This window comes from Sinocyclocheilus grahami, unplaced genomic scaffold (genome assembly GCF_001515645.1).
Source record: "Sinocyclocheilus grahami isolate Dianchi unplaced genomic scaffold, SAMN03320097.WGS_v1.1 scaffold340.1, whole genome shotgun sequence".
In the NCBI taxonomy this organism is placed as follows: Eukaryota; Metazoa; Chordata; class Actinopteri; order Cypriniformes; family Cyprinidae; genus Sinocyclocheilus; species Sinocyclocheilus grahami.
The window spans coordinates 813,339-827,201 of NW_015505519.1; the positions used below are offsets into that span (position 1 = coordinate 813,339).

General features: G+C 33.5%; 2 protein-coding genes across 4 annotated transcripts in view; one reads left to right on the forward strand and one right to left on the reverse strand.

Annotated features, from left to right (window-relative positions):
* The first annotated feature begins 5,900 nt into the window (after window positions 1-5,900).
* Window positions 5,901-7,615, forward strand: LOC107603097 (pro-opiomelanocortin B-like). The gene is made up of 2 exons (XM_016295807.1): window positions 5,901-6,039; window positions 7,038-7,615. The coding sequence occupies exons 1-2, from the start codon at window positions 5,920-5,922 to the stop codon at window positions 7,554-7,556; spliced, it is 639 nt and encodes a 212-aa protein (XP_016151293.1). The 5' UTR covers window positions 5,901-5,919; the 3' UTR covers window positions 7,557-7,615.
* Window positions 5,944-13,863, reverse strand: part of LOC107603095 (protein EFR3 homolog B-like) — a 27,803-nt gene continuing 19,883 nt past the window's right edge. For 2 of the 3 annotated variants that reach the window (XM_016295802.1, XM_016295803.1), the window contains 4 exons: window positions 12,693-12,741; window positions 12,441-12,547; window positions 12,266-12,315; window positions 11,728-12,170 (listed from right to left, as the gene is read on the reverse strand). In XM_016295802.1, coding sequence (XP_016151288.1) covers window positions 12,065-12,170; window positions 12,266-12,315; window positions 12,441-12,547; window positions 12,693-12,741 — 312 coding nt within the window. In that variant the 3' untranslated portion in view covers window positions 11,728-12,064. Of the gene's footprint in view, window positions 6,016-11,727; window positions 12,171-12,265; window positions 12,316-12,440; window positions 12,548-12,692; window positions 12,742-13,863 lie in introns of those variants that run through there. The other variant, XM_016295804.1, reaches the window with a different exon arrangement.

Here is a 13,863-nt window from a genome sequence, read left to right on the forward strand (position 1 = left end):
TACTTTAAACCACATAAACACATTTCATTACACCAAATACACAAAATAATGTTCTTTTTAGCAGCATCATATGACCTCTTTAAATGATCAACATGATACAAACTTTGCTTCGTTCATCTCTCAATCATTGTATTGAAACTTGTTCATGCCTTTATCACCAGCAGGGTGGACTATTGTAATGGTCTCCTCACCAGCCTTCCCAAGAAGACCATTAGACAGCTGCAGCTCATCCAGAACGCTGCTGCCAGAATTCTGACTAGAACCAGAAAATCTGAGCATATTACACCAGTCCTCAGGTCCTTACACTGGCTTCCAGTTATATTTAGGATTGATTTTAAAGTACTTTTACTCGTTTATAAATCACTCAATGGCCTAGGACCTAAATATATAGCAGATATGCTCACTGAATATAAACCGAACAGACCACTCAGATCATTAGGATCGATCAACATGATACAAACTTTGCTTCGTTCATCTCTCAATCATTGTATTGAAACTTGTTCATGCCTTTAATCACCAGCAGGGTGGACTATTGTAATGGTCTCCTCACCGGCCTTCCCAAGAAGACCATTAGGCAGCTGCAGCTCATCCAGAACGCTGCTGCCAGAATTCATTGAATTGCCACTGTGTATGAAATGTGCTATATAAATAAACTTGCCTTGCCTTGCCTTGCCTATTGCATTATATTATATGTTCGGCCCCCACAATAAAAACTACATAGCTTTGATTATTAAACTAAGCATTTAAATATCATATTACTAAGACTTATTATTGGGAAATATAGAGTGACAACTGATATTTATGTGCATTTTATATAAGCAGTCTGCCATACTATTAGAAAGATCTCATTGATTTACAAGCTGTCAGAATTTCATCCATTCAAAATTCCCAAAATTTTAAATTGCATATTTTTGCTGCAGTTTGAATAAAATAATAATAAAAAAAGGTCAGATTTTTGCTTTTAAACACAAGATGCTCTTTGGAACATTTGGTTCATATGTGTACTATTAAGTGTACTTAAGAGTGTGCATATTGTGTAGACCTGTTAATGCATAGGATGTCAAATGTTTGATTATAATTAAGTATTTTATTTTGTTGTTATTTTCTCTTAAAGGTTATCAACCTAATCTGAATCTATTTGAACTTAAACTGAGCTTTTTGCTATTGAAATGGCAAACTACTGTTTCAAGTTCACCATCTAACTTCAATCAAACTATCATCTGTTGGAAAACTGCTTTAATCAGTTATGAAATTGAATGGAAATCAACACACTGCAAAACAACCATGATTGTAGAAAGTTTATTGAAGATGCAAAGTAAAAGCCATTTTTTGAGTTGATCCTCATGTCTGTGGTTGACTGAGCTCTTTTTCAAGTTAAAGGCAGTATTGATGTGTGAACTTCCAAAATAACTTGACATTATCAAATATGTACAAAAAAAATTATATATATATATATATATATATGATAATATTGTTATTATAGTGTTATATTGTTACATTGAATATTTGAACCGAAAAATTAACATGAATTTCAGAATATTTTAACATTTAGTTAGTCTGGATTTAATGACAATTTGTTTTGACAATTTAATTTGTAATGAAAAAATGAATTTTTTAGTTGTCTCAGATGTTTGGACTTTGTTGTCTGATACCAACATAAAACACATCATGTTTGTTGTGTTTGTACGGCCCTCTAGAGGCTGTGCTTCTCCAGAGAGAGACATTTGAGATCCTGTTAACTAATTATTCTGATCTTGTCATGACCCGAGGTGAGCGACTGCTTTTGACAAGAACCCAAGTATAATCACTGCAGCATCGGCACATCTGCTACAGTTCAGTTAAAGGGCAACATCTGCTTATCCAAAGTAAATTATTGCATTTTATCAGTGCAATGCATTCTCAAGGAATCGAACCCAACTTTGCTGTTGCAAGCACCATGCTATACAGTTTCAGCTATATGCTATAACAATAAAGTTTCTAAAAGGATTCTTCGCAGTGATGCTATAATGTAGGCATAGAAGAGTTCTTAAAATAACCATTTTTTTCTTAGTGTGAAGAACATTTAATAATCTAAATAACCTTTTTTCACTATAACGAATCTTTTGTGGAATGAAAAGATTCCATGGAGGTTTAAAAGGACTTTTCATGAAAATTTGTTTTTTGATCTTTGTCTCCTTTCTAATTTTTTTTTTTTAAACAAAGTATTTCTAATTCCAAAGGTCTAAACCTGCACATAAGCTTTTGGCTATTGGAAGGTCTTGTATATTATATATACATATATATATATTATATTATATAAGAATTCTCTACATGCCAGTGATATTTTAGTGTCATTGATAGCTATCAATTTTGTTAATGCTTTTAATGACATTTTATTTATATATTTTCTGTTTTCTTTTTAATGAATTTTTTATTTAAAGCTTCAGTAATTTTGTTGTGTATCCTTTCTTTTTTGAATGTTTCTATAATTTTTTTTTATTTATTAGTTTTAGTTATAATCATACTTCAATGAGAAATGTTGCCTTGAAAACTAGCTCAAATTAAATTTTTCATATTTACTATTTTATCTTATTTAGTTTTGTTACAAGCAATGACAATGTTTTTATGGTTTTAGTTTTAGTTGCTGCTGATACATGCAAGCCATTATATTTACAATAGACACTGTTACATCTGTGTTACAAAAGCTCTTTACAATCACTTCAAATGTAAGAGCATCACCAGACCTTGAGCAACTATGATGCTGTTTTTAATCACTTTCAAGTCTCAAGTGTTTTTTCTTCCTGAATGACTGAGAATTAAAGTCACTCTTTTCTTCTTTTCAGTGTATTAATGTGAGTACGAGTCTATTGGAAGGTCTTGTATATTATATATACATATATATATATATTATATTATATACGAATTCTCTACATGCCAGTGATATTTTAGTGTCATTGATAGCTATCAATTTTGTTAATGCTTTTAATGACATTTTATTTATATATTTTCTGTTTTCTTTTTAATGAATTTTTTATTTAAAGCTTCAGTAATTTTGTTGTGTATCCTTTCTTTTTTGAATGTTTCTATAATTTTTTTTTATTTATTAGTTTTAGTTATAATCATACTTCAATGAGAAATGTTGCCTTGAAAACTAGCTCAAATTAAATTTTTCATATTTACTATTTTATCTTATTTAGTTTTGTTACAAGCAATGACAATGTTTTTATGGTTTTAGTTTTAGTTGCTGCTGATACATGCAAGCCATTATATTTACAATAGACACTGTTACATCTGTGTTACAAAAGCTCTTTACAATCACTTCAAATGTAAGAGCATCACCAGACCTTGAGCAACTATGATGCTGTTTTTAATCACTTTCAAGTCTCAAGTGTTTTTTCTTCCTGAATGACTGAGAATTAAAGTCACTCTTTTCTTCTTTTCAGTGTATTAATGTGAGTACGAGTGAAAAAAAGAGTCATTGATTTATCACAATTTACCACGACAACACAACATTAGCTTTCCTCCGTTGTTAGTTACATTCGCTGCTGATGAACCTTGGGGCATAAATGGGCTTCATTAAGAAAAGAAGAAACAAAGAGAAGCAAAACTAAGTTAGAATAATTGTTCAGCTTGAGCTAAGCACTTAAGGTAATGCACATCTGGTCAGTCTGATCGATTTGAATGCCGCTTGTATAATGTTCCAATTGACAGGGAATATGTGATGTGAAATTACATCATTCCACCTCAGTCTACGGAGTTAATTTTTTTATTTAGTTTCCAGGTGTCCCAAAAGACGAGTAACAGAACCGCAGCATCCAATCCATAATTCACCTGCCACGTCCTGTGGATGTTTTAATGTGTCAAAAACAGAGGTGTGAAGATGACCAAAAAGTATGAACGGTTTGTTTTTTTATTAGTAATTTCCCCAATGTATCCACCCCTCCCCACCTCAGCAGAGACCCACCTGATCATCTTCCAGCCTTGACGGGTTGCCACGCACCTGTGAGTATATAAGAGAGCAGAGCTCATTCAGAAAATAAGAGAGAGAGAGAGAGAGAGAGAGAGATCCATTCACACACGCCAGGAGAAAAAGTGCAAAGCCTGAGCAGTGGAGGTGAGCTTGATAAGAGCTGGAGACCCAAAGAGAGTCAAACGAGGAGATTGAGAACCATAGAACTCATCTATAAATTCAGAAAGGTAAGAATATAGAATTTGAATCATTTTGCATTTGAACCATTGAATCACTGGTTAGTACTGTATCTGCTTATAAAGCTTCATTTATGAACAGTGTCACAAATGTGTCAATTATATATATATATATATATATATATATATATATATATATAAACAAAAAACATTAAAAAACAATGCAAATTTTTAAATTAAACATTACAAAGTTAATTAAATGACATGCATGACTCAGAATTCAACTTCATAAAGGCAAAATAGATATTGATTATTTTATTGGAAACAACTTCATTACTATTATGTATTATAACTATACATTTTATTGTAAGCAAAGCTATAGCTTTATAAACTTCCTCATTGAATTACATTGAAAATAAATACATTTTATTGTCTATTATTTAAATTAATAAATAATTTAAATAATAGATTTAAATAATGATTATGAATACTAATTATTATTACTATTTTAATTATTTCATTTTTAATTAATTAAATATTTTTGTTGTATTTTAAACAAAACATATACATTTGTATTTTTAAACGTACAAAAGTTTTTATTTATTTTAATTTATTAAAATTAACTTGAGATGGATCTTTAAAAAATCTGATCTAAAAACTCTAAAACGTGAAATAATTTTGTTTTTATTATTAATATTATTTTAAATGATCAAATATAAATATGTTGCATTTAAATTTCATATTTAAATTACTATTATTTACAATTAATTGTAATAATGATTTACTATTACGTAATGCTCAATTTGTTGAATTTAAAATAAAACATTTTGTATGTTTGTATGTATATTTTGTATTTTTAAGGACATATTTTGCATATATTTTCTCATATTTAAATGCATATGTTTATGTATGGTTCTATAATATTGTGCATTATTCTATATTAAATTACCTGGGGGGAAATTAAAAAAAGAAAACTATTATATTATAAATATAATTAATTTGATATTCATGATCACGGTGAAATCATCAAACAATATCCAATAATGAATGAAAAAAAAATATTTCTATAACTTGATCCACTTGGTCTGATTTATAAAGAATAATATATGAATAGACCTTTTTCCCCCCTGTGAAATGGTGTAATATCTAACAGGATCATAAGAGGCTTTTGACTAATTCTGAGTTACTGAGTCATCATCATCATCATTCATACCAAAAAACAATTTCTGTGGACAATCTTACTAACGAGTCTCAAACCTGCAAGACTATAGAGTCTGTTAACTGCAGCTGATTTATTTCAGCGCTTTTCCTTTCATCACTGACGCAACACTGCGGCTGACGTCGTGCTGTGATATTAATGGACCTCACAGATCTGTGTGTGTCATGACATCATCAGAAAAACCATAAAAGGTCACGTACGAAGGAATGAAGAGAGTAGATAAAAGTCTCAAAGTTCACTTCCCTTCTTTCTTATAAGCATCCTGAAGAGTCAAAGTCACCAATTACAGAATGATTAAATATCCGTGCTCTAATATAAAGAAGCTTTTAAAGAGACATCCGTTTCTCGTAACCATACATGACCTGCCCACACGCCGTCATTGTGTGAGGACAGTCCGAGTGACTCTGATCCATTCAGTGCAATCAAATCAAGTAAAATACCTGAGCAATAAAACTCGCCCTTGACTTTATATATAGCTCAGTATCAGCCGTTTTCTTTTCAGCTTTCCATTCGGAGTCATACGAATGATACCTGAGGGACGGAAGAACTGATCTGGTCTTGTTTCTTGTTTTCAGATGCTCGGTCCTTCCTGGCTTTTGGCTGCAGCAGTCTTGTGTTTTCACAGTCCATATGCAGATGGCCGCTGCTTGGATTTGATAGACTGCACGGGCCTTAAAACTAATGAACAAAAACTGGTAAGATTCATTTTAAGGCAATAATAACATGACTTAATAGATAATAAAGATTAAACTCATGCACACTACCATTTAAAAGTTTGAGGTCGGCTGAAAGAAGTTTCTAATGCTCACCAAAGCTTAAAATACATAGCATAAAATATCATTACAATTTTAAAATACAGTCCTTAAATATAGACACATGATCCTTCAAAAAATATTCTTATATGCTGATTTGGTGCTCAAGAAATATTATGTTGACAACAGCTGTGCTGCTTAATATTTTTGTGGAAACTGTGATAGAATTTTATTTTTAGGGATCTATGAGGAGTAGAAAGTTTAAAAGAAAATAAATATGTTAAACGGAAATCTTTTGTAACATTATAAATGCATTTACTGTCAATTTTAGCAATTTAATGCACGCTTGTTGAATAGATGTATTAATTTCTTTAAAAAAATCTTACCTCAAACTTTTGAATGGTAGTAAGTTATTAAAGTGTTTTGTCTTTGCAGTCATATGTAGACACATTTATATAATTAGCAATCAAACAGACCACAAACCTAAAAATAATTTGATTACATTAAAATCTAATTAAAAAGCAAAAAAAAGAAGAAGAAAAAGAAATAATATTTTGCACACATAAAATGAAGAAAAATGTTTTTAGTAGCATTAAGACATTATTTCCTAAGATAATTATGCACATTTAAAAATAATAATAAATTATGGTAAAAAAGTACATTACTACATTTAAGATAAATTAGTATAAAAGGTGTACATTAATACCACAAATGTATAAATATTTCAATATTGAAACACCAATTTGTCTTTCTTTTGTTTATAATTACAATTGTTATGAGATTCACCCAATTATGGTGTAATGAATACACCATATCAAATCTGAATGCACCATAAACAAATGATCTGTTAAGCTTTGTACGATGTAATAACGGTTGTTAATGAAAGCTGCATTCATGAACAGCATCTGCATCCTCTCTCGTTCTCTGTCCTGACTGTACAGCAGTGTATCAGGCAGTGCAGATCAGCGCAAGAATCCTCCAATTACGGGAGAGTTTCTTCATCTGAACAGCAGAACAGTGAAGAAGAGAGCCTGAGTTTGGGTTTGCTCTTATCGGCTCTGTCTCCTGATTCAACTGAGCTCAGAGACGCTACTGGAGAAGCCCCTCACAACGACGAGAGGAGGTCTTACTCCATGGAGCACTTCCGCTGGGGCAAACCCATGGGCCCCAAACGCCGACCCGTCAAAGTCTTGACAAGTGGCGCCCTGGAGGTGGAGGAGCCTGAGGAGTCGGCGAGAAGCATCCGCGTGGAACGAGGGCAGAACGGCACGCTGGACGTTCAGCAGAGGAACAACGCAAAGAGCAACGGGAAGTATCGCATGACCCATTTCCGCTGGAACACCCCACCTGACAAGCGCTACGGAGGCTTCTTGAGGCCGTATTCAGATCAATCCCATAAACCCCTGCCCATGCTCATACGAAACGTCATTGTTAAAGACGCACAGCAGTTCAGAGATTAAAAGAGGAGAGAATGGACAGAATTTTTGGTGTCAAAACATTTAAATGTGTAACATGTAACCTTAATTATAAAAATAAATAAAAACCTTGCTGAACCAAAAAGACAGGGCATGAAACATTGTCCGATGTAGAAAAAAATAAATGAAGAGAAACAAACTAGCCAAATCACTTACATATAAAAGTCAGGATATATCACATGTGACTATGAAAGGCCCATTACTTGACATTTACAATTCATTTATATACTCGACAATAACTATCACATCTGGGATTGAAAAAGTAAGCATATTCAGAAATGCCAGGTATTTGTCTACCTGAGATAGTTTTACTGTAATATACTGTACATGAAATACATTAAAATGAATTTGCAATGTTGTCAGCTGTGGATTTCTGTGTTTGGATGCTGGGTTTATCCTTGAGTCCAACAACTGCCAGTTTGTGGACTGATCTGAACTGCTTCATGTTGGAAGCAGATAAAAGTTCACACGAAAGTGAAAATTCTGTCATTATTGAATTTCCAAACCTGTATGAGTTTCTTTTTTCAGCTGAACCCGAACGAAGATATTTTAAATAATGTTGGTAACCAAACAGTTGATGTTAACCATTGTCTTCAATAGATTTGTTTTTATACTACGGTCATTGTACGAAAGTCAATGGGTACCGTCAACTGTTTGGTTACCAACATTCCTCAAAATATCTTCTTTTAACAGAAGAAAGCAAAAAGAAACTCTGTCTTTAATTTTTACTGAATTTTTAAATCTGGAGCTAAAAGGAAAAACAAGCAGAACCATATAATTTTATAATAACTTAATAATACATTTATAATACTGGCCATAGCATAAAGTAATTCTTGGCTTTTGGTATCTGAGCATTTATACCAAAGACCAGCGAAAATAGCTGGAGTATTCTAAAACTTCTATATTTAGTATTTCAATAAATACAATTTAAATTAAGATAATTTTCCAAGGAAAAAAAAAAAGGTAGAGAATAAAAATCACAAATGAGATATTTTCTTAAAAATTATATTGTCTGGACAGCAAATAGAGACTTTTGCTTAAATGTTCTGCTTCTCAGATGTTTCTCCTGAAAATTACAAATAAAAAAATTGGGGAATTGGGAAGATCTCAAAGATCTCGTTACAAGCTCAAATTTCTCATTAAACTCTTCCAAGACCAAATCATCGGATCAATTCTGCTAAACGAAACCTTTGAGCAACAAAATTGTCCTCTGGATTGCTTCAGCACCCCTAACTTTAAACATTAAAAACAGTCTAAAAAACTGCCCCATTTCAAAGCTTTTAGAGTTTTGTGGCAAACATGTCAAATGTGCACACTGCGTTGTATCGAAAATGTTTTATTGTCTATTTGCAGTTTAAGCACAAACAAATCATGGGGAAATCGTTCATCCAGACAGAACGTAACTTAGAAAAAGAAATGGAGACACTGTGACTAATATTTCATCAATGCTACTCATAAACAGAGCTCTCCATTTCAAGACTCCAGCCAGTCATATTATCGGGGCAAGAGCTATACTTCAGATTCATTTCAAGGGAATAATTAGATTTAAATAGCAAATGCATTTAATACTAATAATACTGTTTTTCGTTGGATCGCTATCGTTGGTATCTACAAATGAATATTTATTTAATCTGCTGTCATACTTGGCCTCCTGTTATATGGTCTTAAAAAACATGTAAAGTAACACTTAAAACATATACTGTATGCAGTCACCAACTGATGGCATACATAATAGTTGCATGAATCTTCTAGTAAAAGCAAAGCAGTTCAGTTCATGGCACTGTAAAAATCCACAGCCATACAAAAACATTCCACACAAAAAATGATAAAACAAATGTCTGTTAGCCGAACATGAACAAATAAATCTCACCATTTACACCACCTCAATATAAAAGCCCAAAAAAAAAAAAGGCTTGAAGTTTTTCATCAAATGATGAAAAATATAATTATTATTCTTAATTTATTAACAGGTCTCTACAATAGGTTCTTGAGTATTAGCCAATTTTTCATAATGCACTAAAACTGCCTATCTGACCATAATATTTTTTTTAAATCTCTTTCTTTTTTAAAACATTCGATAGAAGGTAGCTCAGGAGGAGCCTCCAGTTTAAGCAAGAAAATGAATTAGAAAAAATTGGAAGAACAATGAGCTGGATGAGACAGAAATTAAAATAGTGGAAGACTTGTTAAATGTTAGCTAACTAGTCCAAAACAAAAAATAACTCGGATTGCAGATTTAAAATAATATATAAATTAATATTGTAATATCGTTGCACTGCTTGTCTTGTTGCTATATGCAGACTGTTTTCTATGTGATAATGGACTATTTTGCTTAGCAGATACACAAGTAAGCTAATCGACAAATAAGATGAATAATTTCAACATAAGATTAAAGTGTTATGTCCATATATTTATTTATTTGGTAAGCAGCGGTGTACTAAGCAGGATAATGTACAGTCAGATGGTCAAAATTGTAAAATAAACCCCCGGCTGTACATTATCCTTTAAATATTCTACTGTATGTAGAGACACAAATACCAGTCTCTGCATGATCTGGAATATTTGTAGAGCATCATGTAATTCAAACGACACAGCTGGGACTTTAAGGTTTGACCAGGAGTGTGATGCACGGCAATGCTGCCGTTCCTGATGGACTGTTTTTTCTTCATTTATCTCTGAACCCTGAAGCTAGCAGTCAATCACAAAAACAAATCTGCCATTATGAGTTTCGCAAACTCTTTTAAAATGGAGACATCATGCTGCTTAAGTGACGTGACATGTGGCCAAGTATGGTGACCCATACTAGGAATTAGTGCTCTGCATTTATCCCATCCTAAGTGCACACACACAGCAGTGAACACACACACACCGTGAACACACACCTGGAGCAGTGGGCAGCCAATTATGCTGCGGCGCCCGGGGAGCAGTTGGGGGTTCGGTGCCTTGCTCAAGGGCACCTCAGTCGTGGTATTGAAGGTGGGAGAGAGCGCTGTACATCCACTCCCCCCACCTACAATCCCTGCCTTAACCCAAAACCTTTGGGTTACGAGTCCGAATCTCTAACCATTAGGCCATGACTTCCCTAATGCACACACATACACACTGAGCTAAACCAGAGCAATCTAAAACAAATAAAAAAAGATTTACATATATTTATAAACCATATACACACAATAAAAAAAATGATACTCGTGCTTACAAAATAAAAATAAAAAAAATTGTCTGATGCCACAAGACTGTGCGGAAGCATTCAAAAATAAGCGCAACGTAGCAGGCTACAGACGCTAGGCAAATGAGTATGGTTAGATACATTTAAAAAGTGCTAATTAAATAGTTCCTTCAGCACCGGAGCTCCTTAACACCAATTAGAAACAACTGTGCTTACAACGTAAACACAAGCAGAAGACAGACATCACCTCCAGTGATCTGAACGCCAGATATCTACAGAATGCAGATTGCTGTGATAAACATAAACGACCAATAAAAAGTTCATTTCATAAAGACTCAAACTACTAGGAACAGAAATTAGCACCAAGTGAAAATCGTTTGAGAGATATTTTGTGCAACAAATGAGCTTCATTGATACTGATCGCACTTAGGTAGAAAGGTAAATTGTTTGATTTGTCAAAATGTATGAGATGACAGTTTCCCCTTTTTCTCAATTTAGAACTATGAAACTCCACTTTAAAAAGAATAAAGGTGAATCTAACAGAAATATGGTCAAATTAATGACCATATTAACATGAAACCTATTTATGAGCATTATTTTTTTGACATTATCACATTATTTTTATGACAATTCAAAACTATCCTCAAAGTCTTAATCCTGTAATACGTTTTTTTAATTTAATATTAATTTAATTTTGTAATTTGTACTGTAAAAAATGTGCAATTCCTGTAGTTTTATTATATTACAATAAACAATAACTGTAATGCAATGATTTTAAGTGAAATCAGCATTATAATAAGCATAATTAAAGACATAACAATTCCTAATGTGTAAATAATTTACAATTGAACTATTTTTATGTTTGACTGTCATGAAAATAATGTCACAATGTAAAAAAAATCTTAATGGTAGTGAAGTTTGGAAAGTTTTGTTTATTCAAAATATATTTTTTCTTTCTTTTGAACCTCTTGCAGATTTTTGCTGCAAATGCATATTTATGTTAGCTGATTTTATTTTAGAAGTGCAGAGTATCAACGAATATGTGGAAAATATTTGTAAATACGGAAAACTGAACGTGTACTGAACCTAAATCAGGAATCCAAATGTTCAAAATCCTTTCAGTAGTAGTTCAATGGGTGAACAGTCTACAGTCACTTTGCAGACAGGGGACAATACAGCGATGAGGTTTATAGTATAGAGGAGGGCTGACCACTTAGTTTTCCTGTATTACAAAACATCAAAATATAATTTCATACTTAAAACCCTCCAGCTCTCTGCACCTCTGGCTGCTACTGAAGGTTCCTGAATCCTGAGTTGAGCTGCACTAGTAAACGCACAAGTCCGGGAACTTCATCTCATAAACGGGGACAGAGCGACTCTGGGTTTGGCCGTAACTTGATGTGATGGTTCCAGATGGACTGGGAGGAGGCCTGCAAGCCAGAAAGAGTGAAAGGATAAGATTTATCAGCACAAACATCTTTCAGAGAGACGGCTGACGTTTGAAATGAGCCGTGCTGCAACCTACCTGATCGTGATTTCAAAGATTTGATTAAGTTTGCTCTGCAGCATTGTAGCCTGGGAGGAAACAGAAGAACAAATATTAGCCCTAAATTACAATATTGAGCTGATCAGTGTGGGAGAAGACAACAACGGCATACATTTTCATGAAATAAAAGGAAAAGTGCTACAAGTTAACTTACTCTGGCACCACAGTGGGCAGCTATTTCCTCAAAGGGGGCCTTCTGGAACTTCTCAACCACCTGTCTCCTGCGTTCCTTCTCCTGTTCCTCCACGCCTACACTATCCACTGGAGAATACACACATACTTTAACACCGTTCAGCTAACAGAGAAGTTAACAAAGCAATAATAATGCAAACGATTGCATGCAGGTTCTGGAAATATCTGCAGGGACAATTTAGAAAAAAATTCAATTCTCATTAAACCAACCTACCGATGGCGTTTTTTAGTGTTTCAAATGTGATTTCTTCAGCTGGTGTTCTCTGTAGGGAAAGAAAACAAACATCAGAACAATACTGTTCCCATAATTCAACTATATCTGATAAAACCTTACTGTGGGGACATCCATAAAAGTAATAAATAAAAATACTGTAAATATATTATTACAACATTCTAATATATTATTATTATTATATTAATATAAAATCTATAATCAAATGTAAATACATAAATTTCCACCTTTAAACCAAGTCCTGTAATAAAATGTTTCTTCTCACCAGTAAAAAAATGTTTATAAAAGTGCTGTAATGTCTTAAACACACCAAATGTGGGTTGTAAGCAGGGCCGGCGCGTGCATATAGGCAAACTAGGCAGCCACCTAGGGTGGCAAAAAGGACAGAGATTTTAGTTTATCTTTTGGGCATTCTTTGGAATTATTGCACTCATATCAACAAGTTATCACCCCTTAGTTATTCTAACTGTAAATTAACTTAGCTTCATACATAGTAATGCCGCTCCCGCGCTGTGCCCCACCTTAACGGCGTCAATATCACATGCAAAACCATCAATGTCATCAAAGTGAATAAAACTATCCGGACATGAATGACTTTTGCTACTGGTGATGTCTGATGAGTTTTAAAGCCCGACACATGCTTCTGAAAGGTAAGATTATAGCCTACTGTGAGAGAAAGCGTGGGGGAGACACAGGTGGACCAAGTGTATGGTGTAATGCCCAACCCTGTTCCTGGAGATCTACCTACCTGCAGAATTCAGTTCCAACCCTGATCAAACACACCTGTCTGTAATGATCAAGTGTTCCTTCAGATCCTAATAAGAGCATGTTCATCCACGTACATCCAAACACTGGATCAAAAAATGGATACACCCCCACGTACATCAAAAAAAAAAAAAAAATAAATCAAATAAATTTAAAATGTGATTTATTTTTTTTTAGCCAGGTAGCCTAGATATTTAGCCTTTATCATTTATAACGCTACGAACAGTGTTTCATTTGTAAATTGCGAGGTCGCGGAATAAAGCGGGGTGGTGTTTGATCAGGGTTTTAGCTGATCTTTGTAGGAAGGTAGATCTCCAGGAACAGGGTTGGGCACCCCTGGTGTAATCTATTAGACAGGCACATTCACACACATACATCCAAACACATA

What these genes read in the sequence shown, in the direction of transcription:
- LOC107603097 (XM_016295807.1), top strand. Translation starts at nt 5,920, where the DNA reads ATGCTCGGTCCTTCCTGGCTTTTGGCTGCAGCAGTCTTGTGTTTTCAC. An exon ending in AAACTAATGAACAAAAACTG is followed by an intron (nt 6,040 to 7,037) that starts GTAAGATTCATT and finishes CTGACTGTACAG; the next exon opens with CAGTGTATCAGGCAGTGCAG.